The sequence below is a fragment of the Nyctibius grandis genome, chromosome 1 (genome assembly GCF_013368605.1).
Source record: "Nyctibius grandis isolate bNycGra1 chromosome 1, bNycGra1.pri, whole genome shotgun sequence".
Classification (NCBI taxonomy): Eukaryota; Metazoa; Chordata; class Aves; order Nyctibiiformes; family Nyctibiidae; genus Nyctibius; species Nyctibius grandis.
This window is the reverse complement of record NC_090658.1, coordinates 35,169,228-35,190,906: the sequence shown is the minus strand read 5'-3', so window position 1 is coordinate 35,190,906 and position 21,679 is coordinate 35,169,228. Positions and strand designations below refer to the sequence as shown.

The 21,679-nt window shown below is 51.6% G+C and overlaps 1 protein-coding gene across 2 annotated transcripts; it reads right to left on the bottom strand.

Annotated features, from left to right (window-relative positions):
* Positions 1 to 4,253: 4,253 nt before the first annotated feature.
* AARS2 (alanyl-tRNA synthetase 2, mitochondrial) lies at positions 4,254 to 21,679 on the bottom strand. 2 transcript variants are annotated; one of them, XM_068411107.1, is made up of 22 exons: positions 21,399 to 21,678; positions 20,930 to 21,118; positions 20,554 to 20,699; positions 19,569 to 19,763; positions 18,888 to 19,032; positions 18,304 to 18,449; positions 17,893 to 18,001; positions 17,242 to 17,280; positions 16,387 to 16,498; positions 15,727 to 15,854; positions 14,832 to 14,982; positions 12,818 to 12,987; positions 11,698 to 11,811; positions 11,142 to 11,282; positions 10,343 to 10,480; positions 9,823 to 9,932; positions 8,589 to 8,697; positions 6,956 to 7,078; positions 6,417 to 6,527; positions 5,463 to 5,546; positions 5,208 to 5,318; positions 4,254 to 4,813 (listed from the first exon to the last, which is right to left on the bottom strand). In XM_068411107.1, the coding sequence occupies exons 1-22, from the start codon at positions 21,624 to 21,626 to the stop codon at positions 4,649 to 4,651; spliced, it is 2,964 nt and encodes a 987-aa protein (XP_068267208.1). In that variant the 5' UTR covers positions 21,627 to 21,678; the 3' UTR covers positions 4,254 to 4,648. The 2 variants fall into 2 exon arrangements, with proteins under 2 accessions (XP_068267208.1, XP_068267217.1); XM_068411116.1 differs by lacking the exons at positions 4,254 to 4,813; positions 5,208 to 5,318; positions 5,463 to 5,546 and adding an exon at positions 5,559 to 5,649 and having other exon boundaries at positions 21,399 to 21,679.

The following is a 21,679-nucleotide window of genomic DNA, read 5'->3' as shown; positions in this document are numbered from 1 at the left end:
CCACTCTCTGGTAGACTAAGACCCGGAATGGCATAAATCAATAAAAATTCATCCCTCGATTTCCCTCCAGTGGGCTGCGCCCCGGTCAGGAGGGTGGGCTCAGTAGCAGGGTGCTCCTGACAGTGGTCGGGATGGTGGTGGCACTGGTGGTGGGGAGGATGGAGGGGGAGCAGAGTCCTTCTGCCAGCACCGTGGGTTTTCCCAGTGCTTTCTGCAGGAGAGAGGAGCTCGGGTTGCAGCCGAGCAAATCGCTTCCCTCAGCAAGTGGCAGGGAAACGCCAGCTGCAATCCAAGCCGCGGAGCTGACTGCAAGGCACCAGCGCTCTCGCCCAGGGAACCAGCTGGCCGTGAAGGGCAGGCGGCAAAGGCGAGCTGCCGGGATTCCCTGTGAAAGGCTTCTCCTGCTTCTGCGGGCTCTCGGCATGCCGCTGCGGACGGCGCTCTGCCACGGTGCAAGCCTGGCTCTTTCTCCAGCAATGCTCGCTGGGGGCTCAGAGACTCCTTGCCCCTCATCGCCAGGCCCAGGGGCTGCTCCTGCCCTGCCTGCATGCCCTACACACTGCCCGTCCCTCAGCTGAACGCCTCTAGTACAGAGCCATCCCCTCCTTTCCCAGGCAGCTGGGATGCAGAAGATGAGCGGCAGCATCAGCTCAAGGTGGCCCTGAGCTGCTCATAGAAGAGTTTGGGTTGGAAGGGACCTTTAAAGATCATCTAGTCCAACCCCCCCTCCACCAAGCAGGGGCATCTTCAACTAGATCAGGTGGCTCAGAGCCCCATCCAACCTGACCTTGAATGTTTCCAGGGATGGGGCATCTACCACCTCTCTGGGCAGAAAGATGTTCACTTGTTCCAGTGTTTCAAGTGACGTGAGGGAAATCACACCTGAAATCGTGTGAAGGGAGATCTGTGTAAGCGCAGGTGAGAATCCCTACAGCAGGTGCTTGGGAGGCGTCTGCTGGTGCGCGAGGGTGTCCCCACGTGTGCAGGGGATCTGCTGCCTCTGCCTGCTGGTGGCTGATCCCCGGGGGTGCGCCTCAGCCTGGGGACCGGGAGGCTTAGTGCCATGCTTGGCTGCAAGCCGGGAGAGTGCTTATTGCTGCTATCCCCAGGGCAAGGAGGGGGGTAGTGGTGGCTGATGAGTGCTGGGGAGACCCCAGCAGCTCCTCGTAGCCCACTGGCCACCTCCTGCAGGCGCTGGTGGCAGGGATGAGGCGTCACAGCACGGGAGGAGCTGTGCTCTAGTTCCCTGTCCCAGGCCCTGAGCTGCTCTCCCTCCCTGCAGAGCTCGACTTGGACATGCTGCGTTACGTTCAGTGTCTCTGGGAGACGCTCAGCTCCAGCCACGAGGGACCAAGCCCCATGGCTTTTGGGCCTGTGGCTCAGCATGCATTCGGCATCCTCTGTGTGGCTCAGCTCCGCTACCACCGCTACGATCCCAGCACCTTCCTGCAGGGAGTCCCATGGGACCCAGGGTGCAGAGCCTCGGGTCCCTACGGCAGCCAGCCCCACAGCTGGGGGTGGCAGGGGTGCCTAGGGAGAGCTGGGCTTCTCGCAGGTGCTGCGTGCCAGCCTCTCACTCTGCAGCCCAGGATAGCGAGAGCGAAGCTGCTGGAGCAAAGCGGGCGAGAAGAGACAAGCGTGTACTTTCTGCTCCCCTTTTCCCGAAGTCAGGTAGTTGCTTAGGATTGGGACTGGCAAGCCCGTGCGTTGCATGTGCCCTTAAGGGACCTCAGGGTCCATCTGGACTTACGGAGGTGTTGCCAACCTGGCAGCACCTGTTCACAGCAAAAAACCCATCAGATCTTTAATTAGTTTCCCGCTTCCTGCTGTTCCTTCTGTGTGCATGTGTTTGGAGTTTGGGCACTGCTCACACCTCAGATCCTTGATGACTGTAAGGGAATGTAGGCTGCTATTTTGGCTGGATGCCAAAAACACGGCACGCATGCCAGCCAGCAAGGGTTATAGGGCTCCTAAAGCAGAGTAGGGGTGTCAATCTGGCCATCCTACATGGGGTCTGTGGGTGGTTTAGGGTGACCTTTGCAGCCAGGCTTTCCAGAAGGTGGCCCACAGTAGCAGGAGGCTGCTGAGGACCAATTCCCAGAGCTCATCAAACAGCTCTGAAGGTGGTAGCAGCACATCTTTGAGCAGGGAGCACTCAACCACCTGCAGAGCCCTCCCCAGCTTCTCCATGCCACGGCTACCTGCAGGGTCAGCTGAAAGACCTGCTCAGGCTGGGGGGAGTTGCTGTGCAACAGTCACACATCATGTGGCATCAGGCCAGTCCTATACCATCTCCAGGCACAGGCTTTTGGAGCATGGTGCAGGAGCAGCTCAACCCAGCATTCCTCTCCTCCTCCTCACACCTACTCTCCAATACTGAAAGGAGACATCATCACCTGTAGCAGCTATTAATACAGTAACACAAAAGCACTCCAGGAAAGCGCTTTCTCAGTAAGACAGAGCACCCCTTCCCCTACCCACATCTGGTACCGCTGTGGCCCAAGTGAAATGCAGGAGCTGTGCAACACCAGGCACTAACGCTGCTTTCAAGTGATGGCACAAACTGTCCCCTGGGACTCCACACACCCTCTCCAGCTCCCTACCAGCTTCATCAAAAGGTCCCCAAAGTGCTGGGCTGGATGTTCCAGCTCTCCCCTGTGCTCAGGTTCCTTGCAGAGATGTTATGAGCACCAGCAGCATCTCTGCACGCAGAAATGGAAAGAAATTTGCTCTGCTGCAACATATGGGAACGCGGGCAGGGTCTGCGGTGAGCAGCAACCTGCCCCGTGGCAGGGTGATGAAAGAAAGGGGCCTGTGCACCCCTCTGATGGCTGAACTCTTGGCAGCATGGGCAGATGCCCAGGGACCTTGGCTTACAGCCCTCTTTGCAACAAGCCCTGCTTTAAGCTCTCTGGCTGGAAGAAGCATTTACTGAATGAGTAAGGTCTGCACTCTTGCAACTGTAGCTGTCAGTGCTTTGGGATAGCAGAGGAGGATAGTGGGGAGCACCACCTGCCCCTAAAGGCTCCCCATTCCTTCTGCCTCCAAGTCCTCATATTTATATCAGGCACTTAGCTAAACACAAAACCAGCTTCCTGGCACTTTGCAAAGATGAGGAGCCCTAGGGACCACATACGAGATACTGAGCTGTACAGCCACTAAGATAGGGAGGAAAACCAGTTATCCTCTAGTGATGCCTGTAAGTCCACCTTCATTTTTCCCTAGTTGAGCTGTTCACTGAAGAGAGAAGGGAGAGTAGGCTCTGCTCACAGCAGCTATTCATTCTTTCCCCCTCATGCAGACAGCTAAGAAAAGTGGAGGAAGTCTCTCATTAGGAGACTGGGCTATTCCCCACTACATCCTCTTCACCAGTCCTTATCTATGTGACAGCCATTTCCTGCTCCCCATCCATCAGCATCACTGCTTCCGCCCCTCCTCCCCCTCTACCCAAAAGCATACAGCTACTACCTCCTCCACCTCCCTTCACAGTGCCAGGCCAATCTGCTGGTGAAACTCATCCCTGTCAGGCTGCTGTTGCTGCTCACAGGGTGAAATCTGCTTGAATCACTATCCTGTTGCACCTTTGCACCAGCTACCATTTGTGATCCCTCTTTATTTAGGTCAATACAGTATCTAAAATAATGGTACTTTCACTTATTGCTCCAGACGTCACTAACAATGAAGTCTGAAACATCTTTACAAGTTGGAGTTTCCTGTGTCTGCTAGCACTTGTGAAAAGCGACCAGTTTAGGAGGGAGACCTGCTCACCTCAAGGCTGTGTCCTGCTGCAGGGAGTTCCACGCTGCAACACAGCAACAGTCCCCATTCACCAGATCCATGGCAGTTTTTAGGTAGGTGCTGGTAAGTAAGAAGCCAGGAGGCAGTGTGAGAAGGAAGGAGTTACAAGGGAGTGGCAGGAGGGAACAAGGATAAGAACATTCATCCAAAGCAAAGAGGTAGAGGCTGGGATGATTTTGTTCCCTCCAAGCTTCAGTACTGAGGACTGCCTTTAGCACAACTCATGGCATACCCTAACAAGCACAGGCTGAAAAAGCTGAGCCCGCAGGCAGTGGGGGGGCTTCTCTACCCATTTCTAAATTATAGTAGCATTTTTAATCAGAGGGGTGTCCTGAGTTCTGCAGTAGGATGGGACTGCTTATAAGAGTGTGTGCTGACTTGTGGGGCTGCAGGGACAGAACCCCTTTGCCAGAACAGATCAGGGAAAAAAAAAGATGCAGCTAGCAATCAGAGGATCAAACCCTTTCTACCATTTAATGGTTTTAGGATAACACTGTGCCATCTCCCCATGCTCTCATGGAGCCTCTTGGTGATGGGCTTGTGGCAAGAACTGCACTGTTCCAGAAGTAGGATCTGCTGCTGCAACTGGTGCTTTCTGAGGCTCAATCCCTGTATGTCCATGCTGAGAACAGGCAGCATTGTTCTGTCAGTGGGATCAGAAGCAGGGTTCTCTGCTGATCCCTGATGGCCAGAAGCCAAATGCTCCAATGCAGCGGTTGCAGCAATGTTCAGTGTGGGAGCTGCTAAACCTTTCACATCAGCAGAGTGTAACACGTGCTCTGCATCAAGAGTGCACATAGCTTGCAGCTGTGCTGCATACAGCTGTCCTGCCACCAAAGCATCAGTTATTTCAGAGTTTACTCTGAGCGAACTCCAGCGCAGTAGTCATGGCTCCCTGCATGCCCTTGGCATTTCCACTGCCCTTAGCGACGACGGGAGAGCCTCCTGCCTTCCCTTCCATCTGTGTACAGACAGCCACGGCCCAGTCAGCAGCGGAGAACACGGGGAGGCAATTCTGGGGAAAAGACACAGAGCAAAGTAATTTGGACTACGGAGCACTCAGCAGTCTGGAGGAAGAAAGGTAATGACATTCTCTCCTCACACAGCCTGGGCCCTCACTAACCCGAGGCAGTCATGACTGGAAGGACTGCACAGGCTGAGCTTACATGTTAATGCTGTGTCCTGCCCCTGGGCAAACACGGCCTGGGGGATCCAGGGATGCCTGTGCCCAGCAAAGACTGAAAGCGTACCTAGTCCCAAGTATGGTCATCTCAGGTCCTACCCCTGCGTGATTAACCACCAACACTGGGCAGAACCCCAGGAAAAGCCTCAACTGAGAACTGCTGAGCAGTGGGTCCAGTCCCCCTTTGCAGGCAGGCTCCCCGTGTCTCTGCCAGGGTTCTGCTTACCTTGGACACCTGACAGGCACAGAGCACCTCACCAGAAACCTGAGGGCTGAGCAGCAGGACTGATGTGCCAGGAGACTTGTCACACAGCTGGTTCACTACCTTCATTAGGATCTAGGAGAGGCAGAGAGAAAAGGGGTCAGGCTACAGCAAAGGAAACTGGCATGCAGCAACAGCAAAGAAAACATGCCCAGCAGCTCCCTCTTACTGTATGCAGCACCTGAGGTACCGCTGGGCCGAGTAATGTGTATTACTCACAGAGAGGGAGTCAGCTGGGACAGTATCAACGATGACAGGTTGGTTGCAATGTTTTGCTAGCAGGCTTTGAGCCTTCTCTTCAGCCTGTAGGAAACACACAGCACTTCAGCAGCTACAGGTGGCACACGGTGGGCTCGATGGGGATATATGTATGTAACATATGTACACAGGGAATGGAAGTGCTGCTCTGTGGGACCGAGAGAGGGGATGTACATTAGCAGAAGTAAGATTGGCCGACTGAGATCTCCCCATGAAGATCTGTACAACCCTCCTTCCTCAACAGCAAGCAGAGATGAACCCCTTTCAAAAGCAGAACAGACAGTGACTGGTTCGGTTTCCAGCCGCTCTCCTGGACCTACACATCGCCACATGTCTCAGGCAGGCTCCTGTGGCAAGATGCTCCTACTTTAAGAAAGAATAGTTCTTGCTGAGAACAGTAGGTCATGAATAAACATTTCCAAAAGGCTTTTAATGTAATCATGTAAATTAGCAAAACACAAATGCAGTGGGAAGCCAGAGCAACATCCATATAGCTAGGAGAAAGGCTCTGTCCTGTCACTGTCTTACTGCATGACCTTGTAAAGCCCATTTTCAGGGCCACCTGATCTTCTCCATGTACAAACAGCAAAGCGATGCCTATCAACCCACTGGTATTTGCCAAAAGTGCTGATATGGGGCTCTCCATCCTCACAGGCAGAGACACGAGGATTCTGCAGGTGCCAAAAGCCCAGTCAGTCGCTGCATTTTAAATGATGGCCTTGGTTAATGCCAGTGAAACCAACCCAACACAGGGCTTGTGTTGCACCGTGTGTGATTGTACCTGTTTTCTTCTGCCTTCTAATGGCACCCTAGTGACTGAGAGGCTGTGAAGTGTGACAGAGACACCAGGTCCACTGGCATATGCCACACAGTGCTATTAGCAGTCTGCAAGTGAGTGTGCTGCTGCCACAGTACCTGCTGCACCTCCAGTTTCCTGATGGCAGTGTTGGCTGTTCGCTGTAGTGCTTGGAGGATAGTCTGTAGTTCTTTTCTTTGCCACTGGGGCATTGCAGTGCTAGCCACCACCTGCAAGACAATTTGCTGTGTAAGGACACTAAACTGTACCTAGAAATAAACTGCTAGTTCTCTGGGAGGTCAGGCAGGAGCCTGGCCTCTTTCCAGACCCTCCTATACCCCTGTGTGATCAGGCCAGCCAGTCACTGTGGTGTGTATCTTTCTCTTTTCAGCTCGGAATTTAAAGCCTGGGAATCCTTTCTCACTGTTTTACCCACCCCACCACTGTCTTCTCTCACATTCCCTCTGGCAGCAGGTCATCTGCAACAGAGGCACCTAGACATTGGTTGAAATCTTTGCGACCAAAGTTGCGCCACCATGTAGCAACATGCCCTCACTATTGACCGTGGCAAGATATGAACCTGGTAGGGAAGAAGTCACGTGCCTCAAGCGTATAGAGCCCATGCTGGGATCTTTCTGTACAGGAGTGTAATCCTTACTTTGGTCAACTGGCCCACTTCTTTGGAGAGGTTCTGCATCTCAGGAATAGAGTTGCTCCTCTGCTTCATTCGTAGGGAGACAGAGTCCACTTCCATAGCCAAGCACTGGCCTACTTCCCGGGCCTGGAGAGAGAGAGGGATGGAACACTTTAAATGCAGCAATAGAAAGAATGAATGAGGATGGAGAAAGTGGAGAGGCAGCAGTGTCATAACCACTGAAGTACTGCTCGGGGTCCAGTGGGAAGACACCTACAGACAGAGGCTTTAAAAAAAATGACTGTCCCCAAAAGATTCTGGAATAGAATATTCCTCTCTAGATTTGCAACCAACACTAGATGGTCACAACCAGGGGACCAAGCTGTCGTGCATTTATGTTTCCTCAGTATCTCACACCAGATCATCAGGATTTCAATGAGAAAAACTTGGGAGCCCCATTTACCTCTTAGTGCTCTTTTTTCATTAGCAAATGTAATCTTGAAACTAGTGACTGAAGATACAAAAGAAGCACTAAAACTAAAGAAAACTCATTAGCTGTTCAAGCACATTTCCTGAGGACCAGTTCAGCTGGTCTTAGTGCGTTTCTTATTGCTTTCCCCAACACCAATGCTACAAGTTAATAAAAAAGCTAACACAAGCTTTTTTCACCAGTGAAAATCCTTACTGTTTGGAGCATTTCCTCTCTGCCCATGATGGTCCTGCTAGACTTCAGACCAGGGCAGCAGAGTATGTAAGAAAAGCTGTGGACAGTGAGGACTGCTCTGCCTAAGATACACATCCCTGTTTCAAGTCGCTCCCTCATGCCTGCAGTCTCCCTTGTCTGATTAACACATGCACACAGCTCCTCTTGGGGGCTTTCCAGGTCAGCACTTCCAGCAAAGCATGCAGATATGCCCTACAGCTTTTCATCCCTCTGCACCAAGAAAAGCCTTGCTAGGGACACAGATGCACAGCGGGACAGCCAGCCAAAAAGCAACAGATTTGCAGGGGTGGGCTTTGCCTTTAGTCTTCCCAGTTCCACCGACAGTGAGTCACTCCACTGTCTGCAGCCTTAAAGGAAGCAGGCAAGGTTGCAGGGCCCCTGACACTTCCCGATACTCAAAGAGCAGAGCGATCTCACAGACACAATAATAGGTTGCTTACTCTTTATACAGACCCATCCAGACCACAACCACAGTTTAGCAGGAAAAAGACTAAAGAAAAGAAGAAACAGGGCTGTGAGAATGAGGCCAGAGCTGTGTAACCATAAAGTGCAAATCCAACTGTGACAGGCAGGAGGTGAGCAAGAGGTGAAACCAAAGCACAAAGGAACATATCTTTAAATACCTACCTGGGGACTGAAATTTAGTCTAGAGACTTCCTGATATTTTGTGCCAAGTTCTTATCTTGGAAAAGGGGGTCTGAGGGGAAGAACGAAAGTCAAGGAGACAGGAGACTAGGATGTGGGGAGTGGAGGTGAATAGTGAGGTATGGCAGCAGAGCCGGGTCCAGGGGTGAAGGACGAAGCCAGATCAGGCATGGCAGGGAGGCTCCAGCCAAAGCAGGGGGAAGCTAATTGTCTAAGCAGGAACCTACAAAGTTGGGTCCTTCTGGCATTGCCTTGACACAGCAGAAGTCTCAGTTCCCCCTTTCTTACCTGTTTGGCTTGTCCCCCTGTCACTGCAATGACACGGCTAATCCCTTTAACAAGCTGACGCTCACTGATGATGGCCAGATCTTCCACAGCTCCTGTTTGTAGAAGGTGCCTGCAAAGTCAGCAGAGAACAGGAAAGAAAACAAGCTGCTCTCTGGGAATGGAAATCAGGAAGCGTGCTTTCCTTTTAGACAAGTCTCAAGTCCAGCAGTCCCTCTCCAATCCCAACAGCTTCAATCCTTTCCCATCCCTAAAATCCTGATGGCACCCTGTCAGGCAAGAGACAGCAGAGTTAAGGCTACTCCAGAGGAACCTCTGTTCTACCTACCCAGTGCTGCTCTCAAATGGCACATAACAGCCAAGTTCTGCCTTGCTTTCCTCTCCTTTCCTTCAGCAGTGGCATTAATTTGGATTTTTGTCTTCTACTTAGCTGCTGCTGAACCTTGTAGAAAGTAATTTTTTCCTCCACCACTCTCTTGTCAGGCCAGCTCACAGACTGACAAGTAGACTCCAGTCACAAGGTAGTTGTACAGTCACAGGGCACCAACAACCTCCTCTTTCCTCCTTGGCTACTCAACATTGGATATGAAAACAACTACGGTGTCTCAGGTTCTGTTACCACAAGTAATCATTTCAGACAGCTTCACAAGAATTGATCATCTCCGCTCCCATGCAGTTTCTTGTCCCACTACTCCCACAAGAATGATCTCATGACTAGAAACTTGCTCATTTTCAGCTGAATCTGCTCAAAGGCCAATTTGTTCCTGGGTTTTTTTGTGTCAGCATTGTCCTAAGATTAACTCTTCTTCCACTCTCATTACTGCTAAAAGCAGAAGAGGGCAAAGATAATTAATTAAAATAATCAGAGTGGTCTCAAGATCTCACAGCCACCTCAGAGTTGCCTGCTGGGTCCCCAGCCCTCCTGCAAACCCAAAACCAAAGCACTGTAACTCTAGTGTAAGAGGCCACACACCCCTTTCCCACACTCTGTGGGTGCCCTGCGGCTTCCAGCTTGTTTTCAGACTATGAAGCAAGGAAAAATGCTTTGCATTTCACTAAAGTTTTCTCACCCTGGGACTTCCAAAGCTTCATAATTAGCCCAGCCTGCCCTTGCAAGATCTTTCCGGTGAGGTAACTTAGTTGCACAGGGACAGGGAGTGGAGCTTGCAAGAATGTCTCTACCTCAGCCACCAGTGCCCACGAACACACCTTCTGACTGCAAGTAAAAGTCACTTACGTCCCACAGCAGAGCTCCACAGAGGTCTGCATTGCAGCCTCAGAGTCGCGGGTCAGCACACTCTCCACAGGGACCCCCAGGGACACTATCCTCACTGGATCTGGATACCCCTGACAGAGGAGACAGGGATCAGCAGCTAACAACATGGTCCTTCGGGGGCACTTACAGACTAACTACATGGCTTTAGGTGTCTGCCTCATTTTTCCCCTATTCTAGAGTAGCCCCAGAGTCAGGGGCAGCACTGCTTCTCCCCCACAACTAGCCACCATGGGGAGAAAGAAACAATTGGGTGACACTACAAGCTTTTGGACCAAAGAAATTAGCAGAAAGCCTATGCATCACCAGCCTCCACATTTTACAACACAGTGCTCCTGAGATCTCGTTTCTGTGTTGTTTTTCTTCTTGAGTTTTGGGAGTCAATTCCCTTGCAGAAACCTGTTGTGTCAACATTTCTTGTGATCCAGACTATTCCTGCTGAAGAAGAACGCTCATGAAGATGTGCGCTGCCATCCTGTCATACCTCATCCACTGCACGGAGCCCCTGAACTCTTCTTGCCAGCATGAGGGGGACCTCAGCCATATGCACAACCTCATTTCGTTTGATCGCATCCTGGACCACACGCTCCACTTGCTGCAGCTGCTCAACAGTCACAGGGCCCTGAGGAAGTAAATCAGCCACCTTAAGAAGCAGCCTCCTGAGAGGTACAGAACAAAGGATGGAGAACTGGGGCAGGGCCCCCCTGCAATTCAGCTTGAGCATATCACTCTCCCCCTGCCTCTCATCTTCCCTGCTTGTTAAAAGGGAATTGCAAGCATCATGACCCTCCCATGCCCTCCTCCTGTAAGGGATAAGGATTTTTTGATCCAAGAGCATCAACCAAACTCTTCGAGAGAGATGCTGCAATGACTGACAGGTTACCAAGGCCAGTGCTCAGCCTGACACAATAGCTTTCAGTTCCCAACCCCTCTCACCTGTATGACCAGCATAGACATCAGATATGTGCCACAGCCAAGGTGGTGAAGCTCTCAAAGACCCCTTTACGCTACTCAGGTCAGTCCCATGACCACTGGCCTTGCTAAGTCCTTTCCTTTCTGACCCCCATTCATCCCCTCAGCAAGCCCTGCTTAGAGCCAGGTCAATGCAAAGCAGAGCCAGTCACGTCCAGAGGGCCAAGTTTCATTGCTCAGATAAAACGTGACCTGTCTCTAAAGGAGTGATTATGGTGAGAGAAGAAAAATCCCTGGAGAGAAGGGATTTTTCCAGCAGTACTGGGATGTTGGTACTGCTGAGAACAAGAAAACAAGAAGTCCAGAGTCACCTTGGTATCAAAGTCAAAGCGCAGCCTCTCTGCTGTCACATGGGACCCTCGTTGCTCTGTGCTGTCACCCAGGACATGGCGAAGAGCAAAGTTCAGCAGGTGGGTAGCAGTGTGGTTCGTCATGCAGGCCAGCCGCTGGGCCTGAAAGCACAGACAAGTTAGCAGGGAATGCTGGTTCTCCACAGCTTGGGGGAGCAGGGGATGGCATGAAGAGATAAGGGAAAGGCTGCATGTGAGAGGATGTGAGAAGATGGGAGGAAAAATAATGGGTAGTACAGCTGTTAGATTAATTTATGTCACAGGGCAGATCTAACTTCTTTTCCCATGGGATCACCTCTGCGTAAATAGCAAAGGGTACGCTGGATACTTCTGGACAGACCAATGGCTCATAGAAGATTCCAAGAGTCACTTGTGAGGTTTCCTTCCCACTGCACATCACAATGAAGAACAGTCTCAGGAATACAAGGGACAAAGCTCTGCTGTGCCCAGGTTACTCAGGACATCACAAGACTCTCAAAGCAAGGCTGGGAAAAGGTTAAAAGCAGTGAGTTATCACCTCATCCACAAAGAGCTGCATTTGGTCCCCAGCACGCAGAGTTTCCACAGCAGTGACCTCATGGATCACGTAACCACCACAGAGACGAACTGACTCTACGGGGAAGAGTATGTCCTGAGCAAAGAGACAGAAAGATGAGTTAGGACACGGAAAATCCAAATACCTGGGCTAGGTGCCTGCTTGATCTGACTGGGAAACACAACCCCCACTGACCCCTAAAAGACAGCCATGGGGGTGGGAAAATCAGGGAGAAGCTTACTGCAAATGTAATCAGAGTGCCTCAGACCTTCCCTGCACCCAGCCACTTGCTGCACAATGTTGAGGCTGCCAGCTTGCAGTGGAGGGGCAGTAACACCAGCCATGCTGATGAATTTTTCTAACAAAAATGCTTGTCCATGAGAAAATGGACAGCAGCTGCCAAGGCACCTGTCTCAGGCATCCAAGGTGCCATTTCTGCCTCACTGGGCTGGCAACAGAAACTTGATACCCGCTTCAGCTTGAGAAGTGCTGAGCAAGGCACTATCACATTCTGCAAGGCTAAAAAGGGAGCGTCAATGCCCAGGCGTGATTCTCAAGAGCTGGCATGTGGGAAGGAGAAAAAGCTGCACCCCATGTAACTTCCCAGGAAGAGGGTCAAAGCTCTCCCTCTGGCAAGGTTGAAGGAACATGCTGCAGAAGTGGAGGTCCTCCTAATGCTTTTGGGAGGGATAAGAGTTTTTGCACTTGGTCTCAGGTTGGGCACTGCCTGCAGTCATCCAGGACTGGCCAGAGACAAGTTACTCAGCTCATGAACTCCCTGACCATTGATTGCCTTCCCTGTGCATTGCCACCCCAGCTGGCGAGAGTGCAGCGCATTGAAGGGAGACCCAAGAAGACTTTAAAGTCTTCTGCAGCAAGAAGAAACTGCAAAGGGCTGAGAGAGACAATCAAAGCAGCAAGTACACCTCTGTGAAGTTACTGCTGCTTCTCCCTCACCCCACCAACCCTGATGCAAAGCCAAGGGAACTGTCAAGAGTCAGCAGCTTGCAAATTAACATAGTAAACCAGCCAATCACTTAGAGAATTCTGCCTGGCCTTAGCACCCATGGCGGCCTTGGGTTCAGGCAGCAAAGGATCTTACCTGCTGTCCTAAACGTATCATGTAGCCTTGGTCAGAGGCTTGCCCACCCTGCTCTGCATAGAAGTTAGTCCTGTCCAAGATGACACCACAGCGTTGCCCTGCCCCAACCTCCTTCTGGAGAGACTGATCTCTGTACAGCATCAGGACAGTGGCCTGGCATGGGCTGAACTCTGTCAGGGAGAAGATGATGGCAGCAATTAGTGCATACACCCTGTCCGATTGCAACAGGAAAGGAGGGCTCACTTCTCCATGCCAACCCTGCCAACACTCAGTCTACACTGAAAGCTGGCACTTTCCTTTGCCTTGGAAGGAGAGGAACAGCTATGGGCAGAAAGGACAAAGGATCTGTTATTTAGAACTAAGTCACCCCTCACTTACCTAGTGACAGACCTGCTGAGTAGCAAGTAAGCAGGCAGGGACACCCCATTTGGCTCCACATGAGCCTGACAGAACAAGATGTGGCACATACACATCTACATCTTGATACACTGCAAGCTTGGCAAACCTGCCTGCCTTCTATGAAGGGATGACAGACTTGGTGCACACGGAACGACAGAGATGTCACCTTCCTTGATGCAGCAAGCTTCTAACATGCTCTCCTGTAGGCTCCCTGAAGTCAAATTTGGGTGATATGGACTGGACAGGTGGACCATAAGGTGGGTGTATAACTGGCTGGGCAGCTGGTCCCACATAGAGTTGCTCAATAGTTCAATGTTCAACTGACATTCAGTTACTAGTAGAGCTATTTGGTGGCTGATATTAGGGCCAACACCATTTAACATCTTCATTAATGACTATCCATGACAAGATGGGATGTACCTATATCCTGCTTGTGTATGGCAACGAACTGGGTTGATACACTGAAGAGCAGGGTTGCTTTTCAGAGGCATCTCAGCAGGCTACAGAAATGGACTAACAGAAACCTTGGGGTCCTCAGGAGCAAGCTGAACACAAGTCAGCAGGGTGCCCTTTCAGCAAGGAAGACCGACTGCCTGCTGGGCTGTATGACCACAAACATAGCCACAGCAAGTCAAAGAAAGTGGTTATTCACGCCTATTTAGCATTTGTAAGACTACATCTAGAGTACTGGAAATACTGGTTGTACATAAAGAAAAAAAACTTTTCACACTAAGAGTGATAAAGAAGAGGGAGCAGAGAGGCTGTAGGATCTCTGTCCTTAAAGATACTGAACACTTAAATGGACAAGGCTCTGAGCAACCTGATCTGACTGTGAAGCTGATGTTCCTTTGATCAAGAGATTGGACATCCAGAGATTCCCTCCAACCTGAATTATTCCATGATTCAGAGACTGAGGAGATGGGACAGTGCTAGCTTGGAGATTTCAGCCAATGTCACTGCTGTGCTTTTTTCCTCCATTGTGATCTTGCTGTAGTATATGTAGCTCGAATTGCCTCACTTCCTGCTTAGTGTGGCTTGCCACCAGCACACTGGGTAAGAGGGAGCTGGGTGTACACAGCTATCTCTAATTGTTTGTGACAGCCACACCACCTCTTAGTCTGTGGTTTAGCTTTATGCTTTCCCTAGAGCATCAGCAACCCCAGTTACCCTAAATGATAAAAAGCCTGCACTGGCATCTAGTGGTCTGCCAAATAAATAGCAAGTGCACGGCTTTAGACAAGTATCTAAACCCCTTGCATAATTATTCTTCATTCTTCCTCGCATTCACACCCAGAAGCCTAATTGTTTGGGACAGACTCATCTATAGCAGAAATCAACAGTCCCTGCTTCACCACTGCACAGTAATACCAACCCAAAGCTCACAGCCTTGTCACCAGCCCAGAGCCTTCCTGAGGACACCCCAACAGCAACAAGAAAAGCACCTACTTTGGGAAGAGGTACAGGGGCAGAGAAAAGATGCAGCAGCAAGGTGGACAGGTTTGAACCACAAACTACATATTCTGCATGCATGAGGTTAGGCAGTCAAAGCAGTCTTGTGAGGGAATCCAGTGCCCTCAGGCAGAGCTTGCCTTACAGACGGGACCTGGCCACTTACCGTACTGCCCATGCTGCCCAAGTGTGTAGGCATACTTTGGAGAATCATCAGTAGCAGGCACGTTGTCACTCTGCAGCTGAGCCAGTGAGTGCACATCAAGGTGTGTGTTTGTATCCTCCAGCTGTCCTGCCTGTGGGCCACCAGCCTTCCGCTATAGCAGAGCAAAGGTACAGTTAGACGGGAGATACTTGGGGGGCACTCAAACCAATAACTGGAGCTATAACGCTAGGAACAACTTCTTCCACCTTCCTGGAAAAGGCTTGTTTAGATCCAGGCTGATGGAGGCTACTGCTAAACCAACCCCATTCCTTCACACCCCACAAGCACTCAATACCACCCTGTGCTAGCCCTGAGGCAGGCCATAAGCAACAGCTAACACAACCCTCCCGGCACAGCTTGTTGTGAAGCTGTGAAACTTCCAGGCTATTAAAGCTCAGGAGAGCAAGGCCTTGAGCTGATTACTGCACAGGGAGGGGGCAGTGCAAGTCTTGCAGCACTACAGAGACCAAGGAGATTTTGTAAACTCTTCATTAATCACTTGCTGTTTGGGCTGTCTAAGCTGGCTCTGCTTTGTGTGAGGAGTTGGACTACACGACTGACAGACGACACTTCTAACCTATATAATTCTACGATAACCTTCACTCCAGCAACAGTCAGCATCATAAAACACTTCTGATCTGAGGAGAATCACCAGCCAATACTTCTCAGTCCCACACCCACAAGCAAAGGCACTGTGACCCCCCTGCTGTTTCAGACCCACTTCCCCTTCAGGGAAAAGGCATGTGGCCCTGTGGTGCATCTGAAGAGCCTCAGCAGCAAAAGGAATTCTGCATCCATACTCACAGGAGAGAGGAAAGGCTCTGAATTATTCTGACAAGGCGAGTCTCACATTTACCTTGGCATCTTCCAGAGCAAGTTCGTTAAAAGCAGCTGAATCCAAACTGATCCCCTTTTCTTCAAGCATCAAGTCAATCAGATCCAGAGGGAATCCCAAATTCCCATAGAGAGACCAAGCTACTTCAGCTGTAGGACAAAAAGAAGGACATGAACTCTGTGTGAACACAGAAAGCAAAAGCGTCTCAAGATTTGCCTGGATAGGACCAATCTAGTGTGTGCCTTGGTAACTGGATTCACCTGTGTTGTGTGCAACTGCACTGGTAATGGGGAAGGCAAGAGAAGCCATGCAGTTCTTGTATGGGATTGAGTATTAATGATGAACCACAGCCCCATCCCTGCTAAAATTCAGAGAGGCAGCTGTGCTGGTTGGGTCCTGAGCTCCTTCTTTCAGCTGTGTCTTGTAAGGAGCTACTTAATCGGTCAATAAAGCAGCAAGGGAATGTTTCTAACTTTCCTGATACCTAACTTGCTGTGAGAACAAAGTACTAGAAAACAACTGCAATCTGGAGAAAGGAGCAACATCTGCTTCTCTGCCAGGGGCTAGAAGGTCACTGAAAACACATGGAGGAGGCAGACATTAGCAGTTTTGACTGCAATGCTTGGGAGAACCTGGATCAAACCATCTTTAAGTGCAGCTTGCCAGAGGAGCGAGACTCACCTGGGAAATTTGTGGAGGGCTCCATCTGCTGCACTGTCCGCTCAATGATGCGCCTCCCACGCTCGAGGGAGGACAGAAAAGCGGCCTCGTTCTCATTGATGATATCCATGATCTGCCCAAGGATCAGAAGCAGCGTTAGCCACAACACTTCAGGGAGTTCCCCAGCTCAGCTCAGCCCTGCTACAGTCAGCTCAAAGCAAATCAAGCAAGTGTCTAACAGGGGTACTGTGTCTGCTTGAACCAGCCTTTTTGTTCTGTAAGTATCCATCACAACATGGCTCCGATGCGCTACTAAACAGTGCCAAAGTCATTGTGCCTCCTATCACCATTCCTGTCAAGGAAATACTGATCAAACACCTGGGGAAGGCTGGAGGCTGACAAATGCTCCCTGTCAGACATTCATATCTGTGACACAATTGAAACTGCGTGCCTGGAACAGCCAGAGAAATTGCTTGTCACAGTTGCTGTGAGCAGAAGCAAGCCGGAACTAGCCATAAATCACCAATCCACTTTGGACAAAGGGTACCCAGGCTAGGACAAGCTGTACTTGCACTCAACAAAAGAGCTACCCTAGCTGTTTTAGAGCAACAGCTGCCTTACACCAGGACAAGCAGTTTCTGGTAAGGCTCCAGTAGAGCTCCCACAAGGAAATCTGCCACAGGTACTTCTCGTGCCCAGGATACAAAGACATTCCCAACACATCTCAGCCCACCCATGAGAATGTGGTTATGGAGGAGGCTACACAAACTCCTCCAGCTAAGTCCCAAGGAAGGGTTGACTTCTGCTCCTGAAAGCAGTGCCTCACAAAGATAATGAGAGACAGGGTTTCTCTCCAGGGAATTCCACATTGCTCACCTGGTCTGCATTCTTCGTCAGCTCTGGATAGGCATCTCCCTGTGGAGTGAGCCTCAGTTAGTGATAACATCCTCAGCATCCTCCTCAGGGGACCTCACAGCATGCCACAAGCATTATAGAGGTTTCTCAGGCAGGTGAATGTGAAGGGAGCCCCAGTGCACAGTTCCAGGGACAGCAGCACAGTGCAAGAATCACACGTGGACTTACAGCTGCCATCTCCTGGCTGTCTCCCTGACACCCACCTCTGCTAGCCCCTGCACAGCATCTCTTGGCAAACACATCCATTCACAACAGAAGGGAAGCATTGTCTTTTAGGATGCTGCTAGTCCTCACAGGGACCAATTTCAGATGGCTTTAGCTACATACGACAGCTTGGAAGACACTGCCCTCAGGAAACAACAACATGCACTTGCATACACTTACACACACACTTGTGCTGACTGTACCGCTGGTCACACTAGGCCCCCTCCCTCCTATCACAAATAATCAGGAGACAAGAGATATTTACTGCTGCTATGGACAGCACCAGATACACCCTCCTGGAGCTCCTTCACATCCACAATTGTGGATGTGTAGAGGAAAGGGACGTGGGTCCGAATAAGACATGTGTGATACTCTCTTTTTATCCCCAAGGCAGCAGTTTTTACTCACCAGCACTTCCACTACGGTAGGCACCAGGGAGGCCAGGAGCCCAGGTGGAGCATGAAGGACTTCAGAGCAAAAGCGGACAGCCCTGCGCAGGATCCGACGCAGCACCAGCCTGCAAACAGGGCAGGATTCGCCAGGCAGCCATGTGAGCATCCCTGCCCAGCTCCCCCATTCAGCATACCCACCCCCTCCAGCTCCTTAGGCCTTATCTATCAACACAGGCCAGCTGCACGCTCTACACCCATCCAAGAATAAGCCTGCAGATCGGAACCTCTTCCAGGCTCCCACCTTCCTGCCTCCTCAAAGCTCATGCACTCCTCATCTTGGTCCCACACCAGATCCTCTCCTCTGGCTGTCCATATTCCCTTCCAGACCTAACTCTGTCCATCCCATGCCACTTCCTTATATACTTACTCTGCTCCAGAGAAGCCTGGGTAGATGCCATCAGTGATGCACACGCACAAGGTGCGCACGTGATCTGCCACCACACGGTAAGCCATATTCAGACGCCCAACGTCAGCATCCCCAACTAGACCTTGGTATCTGGGCCCCCTGCAGCCCTAAAAGAGAAAGTAACAAGGTAGATCAGCAGAAATTAATGGCTGTAGAAGGAAAAGTTTCAATGCAAGAGGCAGCCAGCTACACTTGACATCATGCTTCTCAGCTGCCTCTGAACCTTGTACATCTAAGATGTGCTCATTAAATCCTTCCAGAGCATTACAGACCAAGACTTCCGTACCTAAGACAGGTCAGCAATGCCCTGTATGGCACAAGTTTAAGAAACTTTGGAGGAAAAAAAGATCAGCAGTGCTGATATCCCAGTGAATTTTCAACCTGGAATTCTCCCCAGTTTCCCTAAAATGCTGGCTGGACATACCCCCCACCTCAAAATACCGCACAGTAACATGCGCAGAGAAGGCGGTGCTATGGTACCAAGCAAGCAGTCCGCATTCAAGCGGCTTTTGCTTAGCTGAGACTCTGAGCAGAAGCACCATCACCTTGTGAATGGCATCCAAGATTGGAGTGAAGAGATCTGTGTCATAGTTGGAACGTTTGTTCTGCAGAACGGTCACCAGCCTTTCCAGGCCCATTCCTGTATCCACATGATGCTGTGGCAAGGGAAGCAGATTCCCTTCCACCTCTCTGTCAGCCAGCCAGGAAAAATAAAAGGCAAAAGAGAAGGAAGGGTCAGTTCAGGGGCAAAGAAAAGGAGCAGGTGAGTCAAAGAGAACGGGAGAGTGACAGGGGATGGAAACAGCAGGTGACCCAACAAGAGGAAGCTCAGGGACAAGACTAACTGCAGCCTGCCTTGGCACTGTCAGGCAGCCAGGATCTGACCATCAGATAGTCAGGACAGACTGTAACACAGGGAAAAAGGCCTTCCCTGAAGAGGGGCTCAAGGCCTTCTCTTACTTCCGCAGGTTTCTCTGGGCTGCTGCAGACCTCAAGAGACCTCTGAGATGCAGCAGTGAGGGAGAATAGGCAGCAGAGGTTGAAAGAGGACAAAACAAATAAAGCAAAGGGGACCAAGAGCCACACTGGACACATCTCCACAGCTTCCCTCTTGCTTCTGTACTGCCACCTCCTGGAAAGCAGTGAGATGTCTGAGAATATACACGTACAATTTTGGAGTCAGAGAAGGAGGAAAGGCTCTGGAGTTCAGACCAGATGCCTGGTACCTGCTATACTGCATGAAGACCAGGTTCCAGATCTCCACTACATCAGGGCTGCCCTGGTTCACCAGTGCTGCAGCATTTCTGCCACCACCCACGTGGTCATAGTGGATCTCTGTGCAGGGACCGCAGGGACCTGTGTCCCCCATCTCCCAGAAGTTGTCCTTCGATGGAAAAGGAAGCACATGACTGGCAGGCACCCTGGAAAGGCAAACAGAGGTGGCAGGGCTGGGGCACGCACACAAAGCACATAGTAACCTAGATCACAGAGAAAGTTGGAAGGGAAGAATCCTTTTTGACTACTACAAACTCAATAACCAAACACATCAGGATTCCTTTTCTTCTGTTCACACAGAATTACTCTCTTTAGCAGGAACAGGCTGGACCAAACCAGACAGGATCCTACTCACTGCCTAGAATGGCTGGCAAACTCAGTCTGGCTCCTGCTGACAGAGACAGACTCTCCACTGGGTCTGTGGAGCCGCCTTCCTCCTGGAGGGAATTTCAGCAGAGCTAAGACCTGATCACAGTGGACAAGGCTGAACACCAACAGCGGCACAGAGCTGGCTGCCTTTGGTTCAAAGCCCACATCATGGAACAAGTCCCCGAAGTGCAGCAGTGCTCTCTGCAACAGCTTTATCCTCACACTGAAGCAGCCGTCACTAGCTTTCAGAGGAGAATGCACTCTCTGCAGCTCACGATGGAGAGGAAGCAAAGGATCAGAGATCCTTCACACACGTCATCTAGGCCAGGCAGTCTTAGGTACACAGCCCCGCAGACTGATAACATCTGTGAAACAGCTTAAAGGTCAAGTGCCTCAGAGCGCTCAGAGCCCAGCTGACTTTTAACCAGCCCAAACAAACCAGAAACAAAACGAGTTTAAAACCAACTTTTAGCCCCTACAACCGATTTCCACCAACTGAAGGGTAAATAGGAGACTATGGAGACTGAAGTGTCAGCACCAGCAGAGCCTGTCCTCCAACACACTTACCCCAGGTGGAGCCATACGTCCCTGCACTCCTCATCTGCGCTCAGCCCCAGCGAGGAGTCTCCACCAAAATAGGTGACGTAGAGACGATCTCTGGGGATCTCGTAGACCTCTGTCAAGAGCTCCCAGGCCATACTACACGCCTCCTCCTGAGCAGACACGGAACATAAACGAAAGGCTGAGCGCTTTGAGAGTCTGCAGGGCACGTTTAGTGATTCAGCCCACCAGATGACTACCTCTGCTCCAGGCCACAGAGCTCCCCAGAAGTAATTTGGAGCTTACCAAAATGCCTTCTGCAGACAGTCCTACGGCACTACAGCGCAGCTCTGAATTAAAGGCTGCATTTCCCCCTGGAGAGGGTTCAGTCCTATCATCTCACCTTAAAGTAATCCCCAAAGGACCAGTTCCCCAGCATCTCGAAGAACGTGTGATGGTAAGTATCTCGGCCCACGTCCTCCAAGTCGTTGTGCTTGCCTCCCGCACGTACGCACTTCTGGCTGTTCACCACCCGCCGGTGCTGTGCCAGCTCGCTCCGGGGGTGCACCGTGCCCAGGAAAATGGGCTTGAACTAGAAAACAAGGCACGGAGACATCCACTATTGCTAGGAGCCGCACAGCGCCGGGGGCTGTGCCTGAGGCTCCTGAAACACAAACGCAGCGCTACGCGAGCCGAACGGGAGGGCAGCGGCGGGGCAGGCCCGCGCGGGAGCCCACCGTGGAAGGGGCCACCCCTAGACGGGCCGCGCTCCTCAGAAGACGCGGAGGCCCCAGGAAGCCGGCGGAGAGGACCTGCGGGGGCGGGGAGCCGGAGCCCCAGCCGGGCGCAGGCCGGTGAGTTGAGGGGAGCACCTGGTTCATGCCCGCGTTGACGAAGAGAAGGCGTGGGTCACCGCGGGGCCGCACGGGGGCCGAGGGCAGGCGGCGGTGGCCGTGGCGCTCCTGGAAGAAGCGGAGGAAGGCGGCCCGGACCTGCCCCGCCGGCAGATAGACGGCACCGCCGCGGCGGAGGCTGCAGCACCAGCGCCACGGCACCGCCAGCAGCAGCCGTCCCCTCAGCCGCCCGGCCGCCGCCGCCATGGTGGCCGAGGGCGGAAGGCGGCCTGTCAGCTTCCGGAAGGGGCGGGGAGAAG